Raw genomic sequence first — 20,796 nt, forward strand, 5'->3', positions numbered from 1 at the left:
ATCTGCATCACATGCTATTAAATATCAGAATACTGGTAGCAAGGTCTGGGAAAGAGTGGAAGAAAAATATCCCTGTTATGTCATTTTATTTCCAAGCTCAAAAAATGCCACAGAGTAACCAGAGGAAGCATTATTTCCTCATTACGGATTTTCCTCTATATTATTAAGAACTTCTTAGAGGAGAGTATCGTGCGTTTATGCATTTGCAACTTATATGTGCTGCCATTTTTCAGGCTGGTCTAAAAGCAGGAGCCCTCCGTGCAGTTTCCAAGGGAGCACCCTCTGTGCACTCTGTCTTGGAAGCCATATGCTGAGCACGACGGCTTCAGCACAAACTATAAATGAAATGGATAATTACATATTTATTCAAGTAAACCCAAGAGTCCAAGGGTTTCTTAATAACAAGGCATTCCATACATAGTGAGAGGAAAATATTTCAAAAATCACAAAAAATGTCACAGATACTGGATTAAGTAATGGGTTTAGTCACAGTGTTGTTATTATTGTTTTTGTTTTTATTTTATTTAGCAAACAGTTTCTTCTCTTCTGTGGTCCTTGTATAATCATAGGATCATAGAATGGCCTGGGCTGAAAAGGACTACAATGATCATCTAGTTTCAACCCCCCTGCTATGTGCAGGGACACCAACCACCAGACCAGGCTGCCCAGAGCCACATCCAGCCTGGCCTTGAATGCCTCCAGGGATGGGGCATCCACAACCTCCTTGGGCAACCTGTTCCAGTGCATCATCACCCTCTGTGTGAAAAACTTCTTCCTAATATCCAACCTAAACCTCCCCATCTCAGTTTAAAACCATTCCCCCTTGTCCTATCAATAATCTTGAGCAAGACAGCATGATTAGCTAGCCATCTAACCTAGGAGGCATTGTTTTTGGAATCCAAATAAGCTCAAGTCTGGTGGTGGAATAAACCTCAATAAACACATCTATCTTCTTATCTGTATTTGTATTTGAGACTCTGGGAAGTAATACAGGAATTCATTATTTCTGACACAAGGTATAGAAATACTTACGAAGAGTTCATCTCACTCCACTGGTCCATAGCATGGCTGTTTAAAGCCTCAGACGTAAATGTAGATGACAGTCTTACACCCCCATCCCTCACCCTGTGCACGGCCAGCCCGTCTCTCCCACTAATTGGCAGAGCTGTGAAATCTTGCTGTCCCTGGTGGGAGGCAGTGGAGATAAGCAGCTTCCAGCAGCTCCCAGCTGCTTAGCTGGGACCACCGTGGGCAGCAGAGGGATGAGAGCCTGCACAAGGTCATGCTAAGGCCTGGCTGTTCAGATGCCTTGCACTTCACTTGGAAGCTGCAGATTTTAGTTGGAGTGAAGTTGGTGTCAATAAAAAAGTAGCTGGGCTCAGACAGAGCTGAGAAGCGCATAGCTCTTTTGTTTGATTTTTGTTTAATAAATTGAATTATCCATAGCTCTGCAAGCATTGTTGGAATATGAAATAGCTGCCGTGGCTGATGCTCTGCTGCAGTGAATATGGTGGTGCAGTTTGGTGGTGCAGAGGTTGAGGGCAGTTGACAGTGAGGAAGGAGCAGCTCTCTCTGTGCTGGGGGAGGCAGCAGTTTCAGGGGAGAACAGTAGCTTTGTGTGAAGTATAGATAAAAATGCATCTGAAGGTGTTTTTTGCATCTCAGTGGGATGTTATGTTGCAGTAGAGAGGCGGTAGGATCTTTCCGAAGGAGTTGCCAGAGCTGAGAGCATGGCAGATGTTGGCTGCTGGTAGTGCTGGAGTCCCTATGCTGTTCCTTACAGGGTCTACACCTGCCAGGCGGGTTCATAGGGAACCCTAACCGAAACAAGATGGGTGTGGGATCTCCTCCTGGACTCCTTTGAGTCCAACCTGCAGGTTATCCAGGCAGCAGTGAGCACCTGGGTTTCAGACTGGACTCCTCTCTGCTGCGCAGGTGTGGATGTATTGCTGGGGTGAAAGCTGTCACTAGGCTGATATGTTCTGCTTTGTTTCCTGTAGAAACTCTGTGGCTCCAACTACCCTCTGAGCATCGCCTTCATTGTGGTGAACGAGTTCTGCGAGCGCTTCTCCTACTATGGCATGAGAGGTATGTGGCCCATGGGAAGAGACTTTCCCATCCTTGGGTTTCTGTATATAATGGCCTGGTGTTCCAGAGTTCTGCTGTACGTGCTCTCAGTTGTCTTTCAAAGTAAATTGATATTTTGGGATATAGGCATGAACAACACAGCCTGATGCTGAAGCTAGGCCTGCTTTAAACAGAAAGTGGGACTAGAGACCTCCAATGTCGCTTCCAGTCTAAATTTTTATATCATTCTCAGTCTCAAACCTGGTTTTCCAGTGTGTGATGTCTTTCAGTTGTGTGCATTCTCTGTGTCTGAGAATTGAATCATACAGGCACCTAATTTGCAAATAGAAAATATGCATAAACAGAACTACAGGTTCAGGTGAGATAAGCTAGAAAATATATTTTCCACCTAAACATAAATGTTTATGAGCATGGAAAGCCTGATACTCACATACCTCATTTGAGCTTCTCCTGTGTCAGGGATTATGAGGAATGGATCTGAAAGCACAGATCTTTCCACAGCAGTGCTCATAGCTGGTACGCAAATCCCTGTTTTCCTTGTCACTGATGCAGCTTCCTGCTTACCCACAGAGATGCACATCAATTATCTGATGTGGTTTGCTTGCTTCCTTTTAGCTGTCCTGACGCTGTATTTCATAAGCTTCTTCCACTGGGATGAGAATCTCTCCACTGCTGTGTACCATGCCTTTTCTGCTCTCTGTTATTTCACACCTGTTATTGGAGCCATCATGGCAGACTCGTGGCTGGGGAAATACAAGTAAGTAGACGTTTCTCTAATTCAGACAGGATCTGTCTAGACTGTACAGCCTGCACAAGGTTCAGGGCTGCCTGTGCTCCTGATTTTGAGCTAGCTTAGGATGCAACAAAGACACACTTGTGAAGGTCAGCTTCTCTCTGTTAATGGATGAACAACTGTTGTGCTTGCTCATGCTTTTATGTGCTCCTCTTTCACTCAATGACCAATAGGCAGTGCAATTCAAATCAATAAATTAAAGCACAGAGCACAATGTTCTTCCACCCTCCTTCCCCATGCACCTTGAGGAAACTAAGATATAGGGTGGTTAACCCTCAGCTTGCAAAGTTCTGTCACTGAGATAGATTCAAAGATGGTAAGGAAGCAGCATCGTCCTCTGGGTCTAGTAGTTTCAGATGAAATGTCACTAACTGTACTCACATATGCTTTCTCAGCATAGGGAATGAGTGAACACAACCATTTTTATCCCAGAGTAACCTGGGTTCAGTCAAATAACCTCCCTTAGTACAAAACCAGCTAAACTCTCCCTGAGAAAATTAGGGAGTCCTCCCTTAGACTGATAATTTGTAGGGCAAGGCCACCATCTGTCCCAGAGTGGTGGTGACCAGCTGTACACAGGACATTCTTTCCTTGGCACTGTCTGCTTACTGCCTGAGGAGTCTTGCTGTTAGTGATGAAGTACAGCTGAGCCATTCCTTATAGGTCTAAGCACATCTGGCAGTGTGAGTCTCTACATGGAAAAGAACGGCTGCAATATGCCTTTGTAGCAGAAAGCTCTTAAAGAGATATCACTATTCCTTTTTTCTTTGTGCTTTATTTTAGTCATTTTCTCGTCCTATTGAATGAAAAAACCTACACACACACACACACACACACACACACACACACAAAGTTGGTTTGTTTTTTAACTTCGTTATTTGAAGTTACCTGGGAATGCTCATTGCTGTTTGAGGATATCTATCTTGCAGCATGATGTTGTGAAAAAATAAACCATTATGCAAACTTTTGTGCATTAAGCAAGAGATTTTTCTTGGAGTAATCCCCTAGTCTTTATTAATGGTAGCTTTTGCTGCAATAGCTAAACCAGTACTAAGGACAGGATAGCAGATTAGAGGAGCTCACAGGGCTTCTTCTACCTTCTCTTTCCTAACAAGTCCTTCCATTCTTGCTGTGAGTGTTTTGTCTGCACATAAATACATAAATGTGTTAATCTTGAAGATGATGAAGCAATGTAATGCACTCAAAACCCTGACCCTCCTGGTCCGATTTCCTGCTCACACTCACCAAGATGTGGAAAGCAGATAGATGAGCTCAGTCCTCCAGAGGTGCTTGAGATTCAATTCAATCTTTTAACAGGAAAACCACACTCCTAATTTGGATGTAGTAATCAGGTGGGTTGAAAGCGAGCAGCAGTCCCTACAGATTCCTTCCAGCACAGTTAAGTGCATTCTACAAACTGCCAGTTATTAGTAGTCTGGAAACTGAGTTGGACCTGAAGAGTACTCATCTATTTGCAGTGTGGAACATTTAGCTTATTCTGCCCAGCAATCTCCTCAAAGAAAGTAGCATCTATGCTTCCCTAATCTCAACCCATTTGCCTATCTCCTTTTTCCAGTGTGCCAAATGTTGACGTAAAAGTTATAGCTGTCTGCAGTACTGGGGATATGGACAAAACTATTCCTTGTGCATCTGCCAGATAGACCTTTCATATCAGGAAACACAGGCGCACACTGTTTTCAGATCGTACATCACCCAGCACCTTCAGTCACTGCTGTTTGCTTTGCTCACAGGACAATCATCTACCTCTCCATTGTGTATGTGGTCGGCCATCTGATAAAGTCAGTCGGTGCAATTCCATCCCTAGGCAACCAGGCAGTTCATGTGTAAGTAGCTGCTGAAGCTGAATGTTTTTGTAGGTTGCAATGGTAGGTGGTTTACCCAGGACTGTCACTTGTTTCACCTCCATCAGGCCAGCAGTTTAGAGGGGAAGTCTAGAGTGTGAATTCACCAGGAAAAGCTTGGAACCGTCACCAGGACTGAGCTCTTTGACACAGGGTCTTCTGATCATGCTTCTCTGCTACATTATGCTACTGGAGTTTGGTCTCTTCCATCCAGTTGCTGACATCAGTTCCTTTCTCCCTCATTTTCACATTGCCATAGCTATGCAGCTCAGGAAGGTCCCTTTGTGTGCATGGGAACACTAAATCCTAAGTACACATTTTCTGATGTGTGACAGGGGACTGATCTGTGCTACTTAGAATCATAGAATCGTAGAATTGCTCAGGTTGGAAAAGACCTTCAAGATCAGAGTCCAACTGCAACCTAACCATATTACCCTAACTCTAACAACTCTCTGCTAAATCATGTCCCTGAGCACCACATCCAAATGGTTTTTAAACACGTCCAGGGATGGTGACTCAACCACCTCCCCTCCCTGGGGAGCCGATTCCAGTGCTTAACCACCCTTTCAGTAAAGAAGTTTTTCCTGATATCCAACCTAACTTGCAGGGTACTACCCTTCTTGCCCTCTAGATTCTGAAGTGATAGAAATGTCAGAATAGTTTTCCATCTCATTTCCATCTGGCATCTCTGAAACCACCATGCTGTTTTTACCAAGGTGGTTCTGGAACTAAAAATACGTGCATGCAGGCAGGAGTACATTTGGTTTATGGAGCAGCTTTCTTTTGTCCTAGATCTGGCCAGTCCTGACACTCCTGTTCCACCCAGAAACAATCAGTAATCTTTGGGACCAGCAATGAGATTTTGAGGAGCGCTGGGAGGTTGAGAGCACCCAAGAGCCTAATTCAAACAGAATTTCTTCACTTACCCAGACTGGAAGCCTTATGTGCAAAGGGTTTTTGTTTGTTTTGTTTTAATTTTCCTTTCCTCAATTGATTTCTGCAGCCTTTTGTTCTCAGATGAATGGAAAGTAGTCCCTTGGATCTTTGATGTCTGGTATACTCAGTGAGCCTCTGAACAGCAAGAAAATGATAAACACTGTTTGTTTAATTGACTGATGCTGAATGCAGAAATGAGGATAAATATATATATGTGTGTGTATATTTGCAGTTAGCTGGCTCATCATCATTGCCAATGTGCAAGAGACAGTGATACTAGAGGAATTATGGTTGGGTGACACTAAAATGTTCCCCTAAGCAGTGGAAGGGTTCTGCAATGGTGTTGTTTTTGTTCTTGCATGAAGGGTCCTGTCTATGGTTGGTCTGTTTTTGATCGCCCTTGGAACGGGAGGTATCAAGCCCTGTGTCTCTGCATTTGGTGGGGACCAGTTTGAAGAGGAACATGTAAGATTTATTTTCTTTTCTAAACTCCTCAGTGTCTGGGTATTCTACGAGGGTGTCCATGGTTTTAGATTCTGTTGTACTAGAGCCTGTTTGCTAGGAAATTATGTAGGAATGATTTGCTAGGAAAAGATGTGAGGTAGGATGGTTTACACAAAACCTGAAAGGGTCAAGATGCTTCAGAGAAGGAAAATGACAGCAGAACGCTATTGATATCAGGAAGGACGGGTTATAATTGCATCAAATAATCCAAATATTGGGTGTTGGAGGAGTTGGAAGATCCTGTATAGTACAACGTAGAAAGACTGCCATTTCTGAACTAGCTTAACAAGTATGATTATAACACACTGCAACACAATACAGCAAACAAAAAGGAAAACTGTATTGCAAGCCTCTCTGCTTGGAGATTTTCCCTCAAAATAGAAACTAGACTGTTGTTGAGAAAGAACTGTAGAAAATTCTTGCCTTTTGAAGGTAGTTCTAGTACCCAGTGTGGTCAGAATGTTTTCTAGATATGCCAGAATAGAAAATTCTGAAGAGCTGGGAAAACGTTTCTTCTTAGTATTGCATCCTGTGAATTGCAATCCAATTTCTTCATGTCCTTGTTCTCCATCACAAGGACTTAGCACTGGCCTTCATGTTGTGTAATGCATCAATCTCAAATTCCCGTTATGTAAACCAGTGGCTAAATCAGGGATAAGGTAGCACCTGAAGAAGTGAAGTGGGTCAGAATCTACTACTTTCAGCTATTACTGTGTATATCGTAAGTCATAGAAGGCCACTGCTACAGGGAAGAAAGTAAGTGGATTTGTGATGAGCAGGCTTAAATCCAATAAGAATTATTTAAGATTGTGTGTTAGAAAAAAATATGCAGAAATATACCTACTGAAAAAGATTGGGACCTTTGGAAGATGGAAGTCCCCATCGGTGGAGGTGTTGAATAAGGACATTCAACTAATGGTCTGTCAGGAAAGCCACTGATGGAGTTGGATATGGGATGGCTGCTCAGCCTTGGTCAAGGAAGCTCTGTAGGGCGGTTTGGTATTTGCCTTTTGCAATGTTCCACCATGTGGTTAGCATGTAATGAATAAATGAAACAGACTAAAATGTGGAGAAGGCTTGGTCTTTCTGCACATCAGCTATATGATACTAAAGTGGTGAATCTTATGATTGAGTACTTACAAGCAGATCCTTCCGCAGGTGTGTGCATCCTGTGCTGCCAGTCAGACCTGGTGCTTCAGAGGATGCTGCAGAAGGGGAAGCAGCAATCAGAGGTGGTCACCACAACTCTGGCTGGCAGTGCAGCACACTGCTCTGGGGATGTGTTGTGTGTGTACCAGCATGTGGGCATCTCAGGTTGCAGTGGGAATAGTTCCCCCACAAGGATTGTAACAGGTGCTACAGCAGCATTTTCAGAAGTGCTACTTCTATGAATATTAATGATTAATAATATTTATCCAGCATCTTTCAATTACCGCCTAATTACAGGATGATAATATGTTCCACTTATCTTCAGAGTGTTTTATAGACTTCAGCTAATGAATCTCAGCATCCCAGTCAGGCACATAGTATTATTATCCCAAACTTACCATCACAACTCGGTTACAGAGAAAAACCTGAACTGCTCGTGGTTGTGTGGGCCTGTGCCTATTCTCCAGCAGTCAGACTACACCTCTCCAACAAATTTATCAAGTGCTAAGGCTCAGACGTTCCCTTGTGCTGCCTTCAAGGGAAACTAATTTAGAAAAAGAAACTGTAAAAAGCCTTCTGATAAGGACAATATGTTCTGTTCTATTCATTCTTTTCAGAATAGAAACTTTGCATTTTACCATTCTGAAATGACTTCAGAAGAGAAAAGAAAGGTTTTACTGATGTGATAGGAAAGTTTAAAACTGGAATGAGAAGTTTTGATTTTGTAAGGGATGAAAGATTTAGAGCCAACCAGAACTTTTTTTTTTTCTCTCTGGAGTGTTGTTTGGGAAGACTCCCTGTGTTTTTTGTCTTCCACTCCATCTAGAGTGAAGTAAGCTTTAGAAATTCCAAATGAGATGAAGAACTTGATTTTCCCCCTCAATTTGCAAGGCACCAATAAACTCCAGCTGAACCCTTAAGTGCACGGGTTTAGCTGTTCCATCTGGAAACAAGGGATGTGGTAGTCTGCATATAAAGTGAATAAATAGGTTGCTCCTGTGGTTTCTGCGTGGAGATAAAGCTAAGTTTTGAGGCATAGGCACACTGTTGGCCTGGTTTTCTTTAGAGTACTTTGTAAAACCTTGGCTCTGCCACTTTCAGAACAGTAGTACTACAAACAGTGACGGAGACTGATTCAGCAGGAGCTCAGATAGAAAAAGTAGATTTATCTGCAGATTTCCAAGTACCCTTTTCTATGGGATTAGCAGTCCAGGCTAAAAATGCCTGAACAAAATGATATTTACAATGTGTTACATGAATGCACAGGCTGCAGTGCATATTAATTAAGGACCAAAGCTGCTTTCAAACAGTGTGGTGTGGTTTTCAAGGTACTGAATAGCTTGCTCTTTGTTTCTTTGTTTTGCTGTTGCCAAGGAGATCAGGATTATCATGTACAGTACCTTTTCTCTAATTAGTTAATCCAAATCATGTTATTAATGTACGTCTGCTCCAAAGATTAAGAAAGGAAAGAGGGGATTCTTTTTTTTCCATTCAGTGTAAATTGCAAGCTGTTGGTCATTATTTTTGTACTCACTTCTGCTTCTCTGACCACTTTTTTTTTTCCCATCACTTGAATCTATAAATGTGTATAATAAGGAAGTTTTAGTACACCTTGAGATCCCAGGCTTGTTTCCTTAGAAGTTGTCCTCTTACACATCTGCAGTTCTTCACTTTTCAATCCTGTTTTTCAGCCTTGTGAATATTGTTGTCTCAGGGAGCAGAAGGGAACAAGATGGCACCTCTGGGGAGCTTCCTCACGCACATGAGTTAAAGCTTCACGTTCAAACCATGCTCAGGTCATAGAGATGTGGCTCAAGGCGCCCTAAGGAGTTTGCTGCCATGCACTGAGCCATGTCCAGTTTGCCCACTGCCATTGCAGCACCTGGTGACAGCTGGGAGTGAAGCCCTACGTACTGATGAAATATATTGGCTGCCTAGGCTTGGGCTCTCTTTAAATGATGGCTTCACCAACTTAGATGTCCCACTGCTGGTGGTACAGATGAATATGGTGTAGGCCAGGTAGTCTTCTTTCTCTGCTCTGCCAGCCCAGGCACAGGGAGGAAGTTTAGCATTGTTTGTGCATGTGTCTGAATATCTCCAGTGCACGCAAGGAGGGACTACCTTTGACTGAATGCCTTCATGTATTACTTCTGTGAAAAGCACCAGAACCTGCATCAAATTCTTGATTCCTTCCAAACAGGAAATTATGTAGGAGGAAGGAAGGTCAGCAAGAATCCTTTAACAGTATGAACGCTAATGTGTTACAACATCTGTTGAATTCTGAGCTCTTGAATATGGTCCCATAGATTTAATTTCTCCTATTAGTCTGATGTTGACAGGCCTCAGCTTGATGATCTCCTGCCTTATGGATCCTTTTCATTTGCTGCCACTCTCATCTGTGCTATTCTTATAAACTCAAAATGTGTGTTTCGTTTTTTGTTTTTGTATGGGAGGAGAGGAGGGGAGGGGAGAAAAGAGCTCAGACATGGGAACACACGATGACCTTGTTGAGCTGTGCCAAGTTGTATTGAATTAGGTGACGAAGGATCTGGATAAGTAGATGCTATCCCCCTTCCAATCTTGCAGCGCTCTCAAAGCAGTGGCTTTTCCTCTGAAATGCCAAAAAGCCCCACAGTGCATCTCAAGTAACATGATCTGTGTGAGCATTTACCATCACCTGAAGGCAAGTTTGTTTGCCTAACATTTTATGCACTTGGTGTCAACATTTACCCAGTCTTCCTCCCAAGAGAACTGATAGTGCTGAATTTGCAAGCCCGATGCTGTGTTAGCTGTGACACTGATACTGTCTTCTCTTGTTTTAGACCTCGGAGAGAAGCAAGTTTTTTTCCGTCTTCTATTTATCCATTAATGCTGGAAGTTTGATCTCTACATTTGTAACGCCTGTATTAAGAGGTCAGTGTTGATTTAGAGTAAAACAATAAATTAGCTGCCCTCTGACTACTCCGCTGTGCATTGTTAGGCTCTTATGACAACTGAATGGCAGAAATTATATTATCTCTGGATTGGTCAGTGTATTGCATTTATGCCTTGTTAATCCTGCCATAGCAGCGTAACAGATTTATGGTGCTAGCAGCAGGCAAGTCACAAAAGCCATATTCCCGGTTGTATTTCAATGCCAGCTCAAACTGTAGAATTAAAATATGGGAGGTGGAAAGATCTGAATTATCATCTTGTTCTTCTCATGTGCAGTGAAGTATTGATCCCTGCCTTGCCTGCAGGTAGCCTGTGGACGGGAATTGATCTCTGATGTCCTGGGCAAGCATCAGGACTGAGTGGTTTAGCAGGGGTGGATTTGGAGTCCTACACTTCCCTCTCACAGGTCATTGCTGACTGTGGGAGGACTCAGTCCTGGCACCCAAGCATGTCTGCGTGGGTCTGCTTGGAAGATTGCAGCCCTAAGCAATTACCCTCAAAAACAAAGCAGAGGCCTCTGCCCCACTTAGGACCTACTTTACATTCTATCCTTGCTGCACTTCTTTTGTTGTATCAAAGCGCCTGGAAACCAGGGGACTGGCATGCTATAAATACAGGCACAAATGCAGAGGGTGGGCAGTAGACCACAGGCAAAGGGGTTGGGGGCAGGACAAGGTAGTCTTCACACTGGGTAATTTTTTCATTCTCTCCTGTGGCCTCCAGGAAGCTTTCTTTATTTGTAATAGTCATTTACCAGGCCGTTTGTTTCATAAAGCTATGGGCAGTTGTGCTTATCTTATATCTCACCAGAGTGTTGAGGCAAACACTCTCCTTAGTCAGGTCAGCCTTATGTTGGGAAGGGGTATTGCTCAGTGCCATCACTGTGCAGATGAAGATCTGATTCCCTTGGAATGTCAAAACCTGTGCCAATGCAACATAACAGTGAACTAGTTGCAACATGGAAATGAGGTGGAGAGGATGGGGAAAGAGTAAAATTTTTGTTAAGTGTGAAAGGTTTCCTTGGAAAAAACAGGAAATACAGTCCAAAGACATTTGGCAGAAACATGGAATAGATGTTTCTAGGTGGAGGAGTCCAGCTCACTTTGTATGTTAAAAGTTCAGTGTGTCCATAATATCTTGCTGCCAGCTTTGTTGGATTTCAGCTAATTTATGAAAATAAGCAAATAAATGTTAAGCACCACACACAGTTATGCAACTGATCGTTATTGCCTGGAGACAGCAAACGGACAACAGAAGGCTTCATTTGCTGATCTCCTGTTAACTCTGTTGTTTATTTTAGCCAAACTTATTTGTTGTTTTTTCTATGCAGGAGTGCAGTAATTTGTAGCCACTGGCATGCAGACCCAGACTTCACTGCTAGTTTGCTGTTTGCAACTGGCCTTCTGAACTCCTGTGGTGTGAGCTAGGCTGAGAGGCATGAGGTTTCAGTGAATCATACCTTAGATCCGTCACAGCCATGCCCTAACAAACCTGGGTTCCTGGTGGGCAAGACCTGGCTACCTCTGGTGAGATTAGGAAGCTGGAGGGAAAACGTATTGGAGATGTGACTAGTGTGTTAAGTGTAATCCTGTGCACCCACTTATTCAGGAGTAGGGGTATTTGCTACCACCTTGTCCACTGTAGATCACTACGAAATCAGATTTGAGCTTTTAGCACAATAACACGTGCAGCTGGCACAGATACTGTGGAAACACAGTGCTGATTGTTTAGATCTATGTGAACATATAATGATTTGAGGTTGTTCTAAATGTTTTTTTTTTTCTTTCCAAATTACAGTTCTTATCACTGTTTTCTACCTATTTGTCTCCCTTCTCCTATTCTCATCAATATCCCATTATCAGCTTCTATTGCTGGCAGACACTAGCCCAGCTTCCAAATTGTCCTCGTCAACTGAGGACAGCTGTTTCAAGGAAATTCAATTCATAGTGTCAACCAGCAGCAAAGAAGATTTAAAGCCAAACAAAGTGACTGATTTAAGGGAAGCAAACCAAAGACCCAGGTAACATAAGGCTGATTATAATGAGATGCTTTTCTTTCTGAATTCTTTTTTAGGGGATGTGAAATGTTTTGGAGAGGATTGTTATGCACTGGCTTTTGGTGTCCCAGCAGCACTGATGGTGTTGGCGCTTGGTGAGTGAAAACCACCATGATTCTAGCAGTAGCTACCATTTTTGAGTCGACATATGGATGAGAAAATGCACAAGTTCACCAGCACTGGATGGATACTGTGATGGAAAGCTCAAGAGTTCAAACTCATTCAACTGTTCCATGGTTCAGAACAGCAAGAAAAAACACTTGATTCACTTAGTGATGGGCAGACTGTGGTCATCCTGTAATCCTATATCATGATACTGGTGAGAAGATGGTTGTTCTGTATAACAAATGAAGGCATCAAAGTAATTCTGATGTGCTACAGCCCTGTCTGTGAGCAGGTTAGGCCTCTGAGCTGCCATCTGAGCAGTACTCAAAGGTTCCAACTTACAGAAGAGAAGCTTAATATGCCACTTCTAACTTTTCCACAGGTTTTTTGTAGCTTGAGGCCATCCTTAATCGCCCAGACTTTTGCTTCAGAATGTTTGCCACACAGAAATCTCAGAAGAGGAAGCTGAATGAGATGTCACTTTATTCAGAGCTGTCTAAGTTTGCTTGGCTGAAGTTATTCCCACAATTACAGTGGCAGCCTATTATTATGTTGCAATAATAAGCCCTCACTGCCCAAGAATCAGGAGCAAGCTGCAATCATCCTGCTTCCTAAAGCTTGCATCTTAAGCCTGTTAATGTACTGTCAGGATGACTTCTTCAACCCCTATCAAATACCCAGCAATTTCTGCATTCCTACAGTTACTCATCAGTAGCCAATATAAAGGACACCCCATTAGCTTTAGTTTCACTGCTGCAGGGGAGCGGTCCCCTTATTATACTGCATTTGAGAGCTTTTAACACAGCATGGGTTGACATGTTAGCTTAATTGAGAGATCATGCAATTGTATGACTTGCGTCTGTGATTTGGAAAGTTCATCCCCCTGACAGTGTTTAAGTTGTTTTTCCCTGTCAAACTTCCATCTTAAAGAAGGATCGGGGTGCTGGGGAAATGTCATCAGGTCACAGCCTAAGTTACAGAAATCATTTTTCGAAACTGTGCATGGTCACAGGCCTGAGTAGCTTCTCTTTTCTCATGTAGTCCATTCTTATTGGTTTGGTGCAGCCTAGGCTCCTCCATGCAGCACTGTGTGATGAACGTTTCTAACAAGATGGTAGTAGTTGCCCAGGGAAAAATGGGCATGTAAATATTGCAGTTCCAGCGAGGCCATCAGTTGTAATGTGTTTTTAGCTGGTGTCCTACTGCCAGATTCCACAGTCTGCCCAGCAAAGCAGTTCTGTGTGCTTTTGTAAAATATCAGAGTGCTTTTGGATGTGATGTATTTAATGATGTATTTAACTATGTGAGCAGCATGCAGAACTGGAGAAAATACCCTTCCCTGACCAATCCCCTTCCCATGTTGCTGGAAAGCATGGGCAAATTTAGAGGCAGAATGGGCATCTTACCCCACAAGGTTTTCTGAGCTGCTTCAGTGTCTGAAATACAGGAGAGGATTGACATCATTTATTTTCAAATATCAAACTTAATGCAGGAATCTCAGTTCCCAGTGGAGTCAATGGAATTGCCAGGAGGTGTTTTCAGCAAACTTTATGAATCACCTTTAGGGAGGCACCAACAGCCCCACATGGAGATGCTGAAAATGAAGTAGTGCTGTTACCCACTCTATGATTTTGGACAAGTCTCTGTGGTTGGGATTCACCTAAACTGACTTCAGACACCTCTCTGGCAGTTCTGGAAGTCAAAACTGGATGTGAAGATCTTCATAGTCCTAAAAAAGAAATGGTGAACCTCCAGTTGAAGAAAAATACCTACTTTTCTCTACTTGTTGCTTTGTTATATGGATTTCATGCTCAGCTTCTATTGTGCTTCTCCTTGCTAACACATTTGGAATTGCAATGTAGTCAAAGGCTCTCAAGGAACAGGACAATGATCTGTAATTGGATAGCTCCAACTCTGACAGCATTTTGAAGCTTTGCTAATCTATTTTGTGTTTTGAGGGAGAAAGCAATGCCTTAAATTGCACATCCCTTCACAGAAACCATAAGTGAAGGCACTTTCTCTTAACATCATTTAAATGTGCATGAGGTGCAAGTACACAAAGCTCATATTGGATCTGGATTCATCCTCACATGGTTGCTCATATTGGATCTGGATTCATCCTCACATGGCATGGATTTGGGTCGGGTTTCATACACAGGTATCATTGTCATCAACATCACCAATTAAACGTGGATTGTATTTGAAGTCACTTTGTAGGAATCACACTGCCTCTTGTAGGATGTCGCATCTTTTCCAGTTTGAAGTCATTAACAGTGTCCTGTATGTTTGTTTTGTTTGATAAAAGTACTGTCCTGTAAGCCTCAAAGGGAGAGGATTTCTGTTGAATATGAGGGTGAGGGATCCTCCCCAGAAAGCAGTGCAGGATTAAGCTTCAGTCATGTAAATTCTCATCTGGATTATAATCTTTTTCAGTTGTGTTCATAGCTGGAAGTGGACTGTACAGAAAAACACCACCACAAGGAAATGTCTTACTTGAAGTGTGCAAATGCATTGGGGTAAGTGTGTGCCATTCTCTCTTCTTCATGCGTAACTCTGAGGCTGCAGGTCAGAAGAGTGCAAAGGGAATGGGGAAGTGACATCTAGAATCCTTCTGGATGCTGCTCCTGGCTGGATATCTTGCTGTTGACCTGTAAGGAATTAGGAACACATTTATGTCCCAGTTTATTTTTCAGCATTTCGATTGTTTTTCGATAGCTCTACAAACTCTTCAGCTAATGTCAGTAGAATCACTGGTAGGCTGTGCTGGTAAGGAATGAAAGGAGAATTCAGAAACGTGACTTCTTTCAGCTGAACAATTTTACTGGAGTTTATCAGTTCAGCAGACAGTAATATTACATGTTCATATTATGCACATTAAGTTACTCTACAGTTTCAGTATAGCTCTATCAACTATTTTTCATAGTGTGTGAGCTGAATACAGTGTATGAGAAATCCGGTCTTGCTTTTGGATGGATAGCGATGTTTCTTGTTCAGGAGCTGTTGCAAACAGCAGATGTTTTCTTTTTCTCTAGGTTAATGCTAGTGACAGATTTACCTTGGGGAAATGGACCAGATCTTAAGGACAGGATTTCTAAGGGAGGCTGCCACTGTTTTTGCCAGTCTGTTCAGTGGCTGGAGCAAGCTGCATGGACAAAAGAGTTAAAGATTTGGTGTTACTAATTTCTCCTGCAGTGAGGAACCAACTTAAAAGCTGCTCTAGGACTGAATGAGACATGGGCTGCCCCAGAAATATGCAAAGACAGACCTACAGAACAAGAAAGGAATGAGAGTTCTGGTTTTGATATTGCTGTGGATAAGGAGGTGTTTCCTTCCCGTCACTGTGGTCAGTCCAACAAGTGACTTTCAGAAAAGAACAGAAGAAGCAAAAATGATGTTCAGAGTTTTATCACATATCAGGTTTTAAATCAAGCAAGAAACAGTCGTTGGAGGCTAATGCTGGATTGGTTTGTGAAGGACAAGTTCTGGAGGTAGTTCATCCACATATCACACCTTTAATCAATCAGTGTCACAGAAACTTTCCTGCAGAGAAATGGTTCTAAATCATCTGGTTGTGCGCATGCAGATTTTGGAAGTGTCCATCAGAAGCGCCATGAAATGTACCTTCAGGGGTGGAAAGGGCAGTTTTGAGCTGGGAATGTGACAAGGGCAGATAGGTAAGACCTCAGAAATGGAAAGTTTAAATTAGGGAATAGGCATTCGGGAGTTATTCACCTGTTTTTCTCCTTAGTTTGCAATTAAAAACAGGCTGAAAAACCGCTCCCGTCAGATTCCAAAGAGAGATCACTGGCTTGACTGGGCATCAGAACAGTACTCGGTAAGTGATGTTTTACAAGGGAGGTTTGGAAAGGGAAAGGGAAAGGCAGACTTAGGACTGGCCTGGCTGCCCCACTCTTCATATGCATCTCCTCCCTTCTCATGTCTGTACTCTTCTGACCCTTAATGGACAATCGAGGTGCTGCACTGAAATGCAATTATGGCCATGAATAAATGCAGTGAATAACTATTGTGTAGAAAAACGTAGGAGCTCTCTTGCTTTGTAGTTCGTATCTTGAAGCCCCTGTTGGCTTGTCACTCACATCTTATCTTTCTGTCTGTTTCCTTTATAGAAACAACTGATTGCGGAGGTTAAAATGGTGACACGGGTTCTCTTTCTCTTCTTACCACTGCCGATGTTCTGGGCCCTGTTTGATCAGCAGGTACAGTACAACACGTTGCAGGCCTGAATTTGCACCCCTGTCCTGCCAGAGTGACACCAAAGCATCCTGGAGACACAGTGCACTACCCTCCTGCCGGGTGTCTAGGGGGTGGTTGTGCTGCAATGACACAAAAGTGCAATGGTTATGCAAGACCTCCAGCACTGTTGTCTTCTCTGTCCCCATGTTCGCTGTTCCATGGAGCATCATGCAAACTACGTCCCCGTCTGCTTTCTCCTTAGGGATCCAGGTGGACTTTGCAAGCTACAAAGATGAACGCTGACTTTGTAAGTATTTAATGTCAATGGGGATAAGACTAGCAGTAATATCACTGCTCTTGCTTTTTAATCAAAGTCTCTCACTAGTAAGGGCTTCTGCTTAATGAGTCTGGATGAGTTGCACTTTCAATGATTAGAAGAGAGGCCCTATGTGGCCATGTGCAGTTCATCACAGCACATCTTGGCAAGGAACAAGGGCTGGGGAGCCACTGGCAGCCTGCAAAGTGAGGAGTGCTGACACACTGGCAACTGGTTGCTCTGTGACCCCCACTCAAGACAGGGAAGTCAGATAAAGTTCACACAGCCCTTGTGGCATATAATGAGAGCTGCTGTAATTGTATACTTCTGCTCTAGCTTACTTGGTGATGCATTAATGAAGCCTCTAAGAATCAGCAGAAATCCTGTGCTTAGGGTTGAAATGTGATGTGGATGAATTAGTAGCCATCAAGTACTTCAAAGGTGCAAGTGGCAAATGGAGCAGAGGGCAGAGACAGATGAATGTAGATCAGCTGTCTACCTAAAGATGTCACCACACAGAGTGTTTCCATAAGTGTATTTAATAGACCATCTAGATCTTACCTGTGGATACTCGTATCAGAATTTAAGATTGTAAATGCCCATTTTACAGTTTAAAATCAATGTAAGGCCCCAGATTTGAGTCCTTCCTCTTAAAAAAACTTAGCTCTCAGCATGTGATACTCATTAGGCTTAATTAATTTAAATGAGGCATGAAAAAGACAACACCACTTGTGATATTTTATTCACTCCAGAAGGACAAACAGTGAGAGTTCATGAAGTCTTTATGACGTGTATCTAGAAACTTTGTTTTCTGCCATTGTGCTCACGTACCCTTAGTGATCCATCTGCAGAACATCTAAGAATCACCAGGAGTCACTTGTTAAACTCTCCCTGGTGGAGAAGAAAACCAGTACGTATTTGTTCTACCTGCTTGGATGGGTTTTGGCTTCTTTCAGTCTTGTTCAGCCTTAGTGAGTTGCCCCAGCTCATGAAGGTGAGAATTAACTGGGTTGATTTCTTCCTTAGGGTTGTTGGAGGTCATGCTTGCAAAATTCCATGTTTCTGCTCTCTCAGCTAGGGAGACTGAATTAACAGGGAATGGTTTAGTGTGAGATGAAATGCTTGCAGGCTTCTTTTCTAGTGGCATATTTGTACACAAAGTAACAGGAGAGAAGGTATTTGCCTGATGATTTTAATTGCAAAGCTCCTTCGCTGTGTCCACTGCTTTTGACTCTCCTAGGAGACAGCTGCCAGCAGAAACAGGTAGGCAATCTATATTCAGCTCAGGACGAACCTGGCAGACAGGAGGCAAATCCCCACGGTGCTTTCTTGGAAAGATATTATTTCCTTCCTAATGTTTTCCTCCTTTCTCTTCATCTTAATTTCAAATGAAAAGCTGTGTGGAGTTCAGACAAATGCCAACCTGTGCCTGGAGACAGCTCGTGTGTCACTTTTGGAGACTGAGATCTCTCTGTCTATCCTTGATGGCCTTGCCCAATTGCAGGGGCTAGACACAGCGGTGCAAGGATATGGCAGCTGTTACAGCCTTAAGTTCTCTTGGTGCCTTTGGCAAATGGAGGGAGTACATGGAGGTTTGTACAGCCTACTGGCTCAAGGGTAATCTTCTGTTATCCTTTTGAGGTGTTTGGAACAAATGCCACCACAGCTCAGGGGTCTTGAAGCTTGAGGGCATTCACTTACAGGATTTGGGCTTTTCCATTAGAGAAGCAGAAGGGAATAAGCTCAAAATCCAGGTCCCAGCTTAGAACTAACATTCCCATTCCTCACCGCTCACCTAGTCCTGGGCTCAGCCAGTCTGAAAGATGGGATTCAGTACCTGTCCTGGCCACGTCCCAAATGCCACGTATCAGCGCCTGAGTGTAGCTTCCTTCTGTGAAATGACCCTCATCAAATTCTCTGTCTTTAGATGACAAGTGTCAAGAGCACAATGTCAGCTGTTAAAGCCAATATAAAACATTTGAGGAAACCACCTTTGCTGATGAAAACTATAGTGTGAGCTGGTTGCTTTTTTGCCATCAGCCATATATGCTATGCACTCTTATATGATGGTGTTTATGAATCACTTGCCATATCTTTTTGTTTCAGGGAATATATGTCCTTCAGCCTGACCAAATGCAGGTAAAAATGCCACAGGGTAGGAAATTACCCTTGGAAATATATTTTCTTGTTCTCTCTCATTCCTTTTTTTTCCTCACGGGACCACTGGTCTTTCTCTGCTCGTTTTGAAGGTAATAGCAGAGCTCCTGCTGGCTAGTGTGGTGTGGACTCTGACTTATTGCTCACTAGCTGTTTAGCAAGCTTAACCTTGATGTTCAGAAGACCCCAAGGATGTCATAACACAGACATAATGCAGAGGTGTGGGAGAACATGACACCTTAATATTTCTTGAACTAGTGTTGGCATATGGGGGATACAGATTGTGTCTCTTTTTAACACATCTCTGCACCGGGATCAGCCTTACACCTGAAATATGTTTCCTTCCTCCCTTCCTGCAGGGCAAATGAAAATATGAAGGCTCTGAGATGATGCTGTGTTGTCACAGTTGGTTACAGTTCTTATGCTATACAGCTCTGAAGAAATTCAAAGCCGTTCCTTTCCCTAAAGTCTTCCTTCAAAGCTGAAACTGAGCATCTCTCTCTGCATGTTCTCTCATTGCTCTGTTTTCTTGCTGTGCCACTGCTGACTGGCAGACGGGTTCTGCCCTCCCAGGAGAAAAGCAGTTCCCGGGGGGCTCTCAAGCTGTGTGGAAGTATGAGAAAGCAGCAGGCTCACAAAATAGTGCCTGTTCCTCTGAGATTTTGCTCATGTCCCGGGCTGCTTCCATTATTGCTGATCTGTTGCAAGGTCCCTCGCAGCACAGCCCTTAAAGTTGCCTGCCTCTGTTTCACTGAGTTTTGTACTCTCTGAAAACACAGTGCTTCAATTCTCTCTTCAGAGAAATTGCACCAATGATGCTTGCTTACCTCTTGGAGAGGAGGGTATGAACAAAATGTATTTGTGTCTGTGAAACCTAAATAGCAGAAACTGTCGAAGAGCAAACTATGATTGTAGTTTAAAAGGAGGTTTTTAAGTGTTTGTTCGTGTCCTTTCTGTAATGGAATTATTTCTGGAGGACATTGCTTTATGAGTTTAATTACTAAAAGTTGCTTTCTAGTCACTAAACTCCCATTGTTTTGTATTGCAGTTCTTAAATCCACTTCTTATTCTTGTCTTCATCCCGATTTTTGACCTTGGGCTCTATCCTCTGATAAGCATGTGCAAATTTAATTTCACGTAAGTACTTGGGGACAGCATGGATACCTCAGTTCTTACTGTTTTGCAGCAAGTGTGCAGAAGAATAGCTTTTAAGGAGAAGAAACACAGATTTCTATACTTGTGCTTTACAGCACTCACCTCTACTTCAGCCTCTCTGGCAGTGCCACCATCTTCCATAGGCCAAGGAAATTCGGTGATGCTGATTTTTGCTCTGTCATCAGGTTTTCTCTGAAAGCCAATATGAACAGTTCCTCTATGAATTTGACCAACATGTCCTTCTCCTTACCTCCTGTATTGCTGCGAAGTAATTCCCTACCTGGAGCAACTGAATTCACTGTCCTGCCTGGGCTATGTGTGGTCTTGTGAAGGCAGATTCCCACCAAGATAGGGGCCAGTGGAGAAGGGGGTTTTCACAATAGCCCAAGTGTTCTTTCCCAAGTCTGCTCTAAGAAGTGCAGCATTGTAGGAGAAGACAGTTTTATCTGGGGACCAGTTTATGCTTTTTGGGGGAGATTTGACTTTTGAGTCTCTGTAGGCTGCCTCTGTGAGTTGATGTGCTATAGCAGTGGGAATATGTTATGTG

General features: G+C 43.0%; 1 protein-coding gene across 11 annotated transcripts in view; it reads left to right on the plus strand.

Moving 5' to 3' along the window:
* The window catches only part of SLC15A2 (solute carrier family 15 member 2), a 92,230-nt gene that overhangs the window by 49,630 nt on the left and 21,804 nt on the right, over positions 1 to 20,796 (plus strand). For all 11 annotated transcript variants that reach the window (XR_006939794.1, XM_025152205.3, XM_025152206.3 and 8 more), the window contains 12 exons: positions 2,001 to 2,088; positions 2,704 to 2,845; positions 4,633 to 4,725; positions 6,045 to 6,144; positions 10,155 to 10,245; positions 12,340 to 12,417; positions 14,861 to 14,943; positions 16,176 to 16,262; positions 16,555 to 16,644; positions 16,884 to 16,928; positions 19,044 to 19,076; positions 20,143 to 20,231. Coding sequence is in view for 10 of the 11 variants with exons in the window: in XM_025152205.3 (XP_025007973.2) it covers positions 2,001 to 2,088; positions 2,704 to 2,845; positions 4,633 to 4,725; positions 6,045 to 6,144; positions 10,155 to 10,245; positions 12,340 to 12,417; positions 14,861 to 14,943; positions 16,176 to 16,262; positions 16,555 to 16,644; positions 16,884 to 16,928; positions 19,044 to 19,076; positions 20,143 to 20,231 (1,019 nt within the window). In the remaining variant the exon portion in view is untranslated. The remainder of the gene's footprint in view (positions 1 to 2,000; positions 2,089 to 2,703; positions 2,846 to 4,632; positions 4,726 to 6,044; positions 6,145 to 10,154; positions 10,246 to 12,339; positions 12,418 to 14,860; positions 14,944 to 16,175; positions 16,263 to 16,554; positions 16,645 to 16,883; positions 16,929 to 19,043; positions 19,077 to 20,142; positions 20,232 to 20,796) is intronic.

The sequence above is a fragment of the Gallus gallus genome, chromosome 7, assembly GCF_016699485.2.
Source record: "Gallus gallus isolate bGalGal1 chromosome 7, bGalGal1.mat.broiler.GRCg7b, whole genome shotgun sequence".
In the NCBI taxonomy this organism is placed as follows: domain Eukaryota; kingdom Metazoa; phylum Chordata; class Aves; order Galliformes; family Phasianidae; genus Gallus; species Gallus gallus.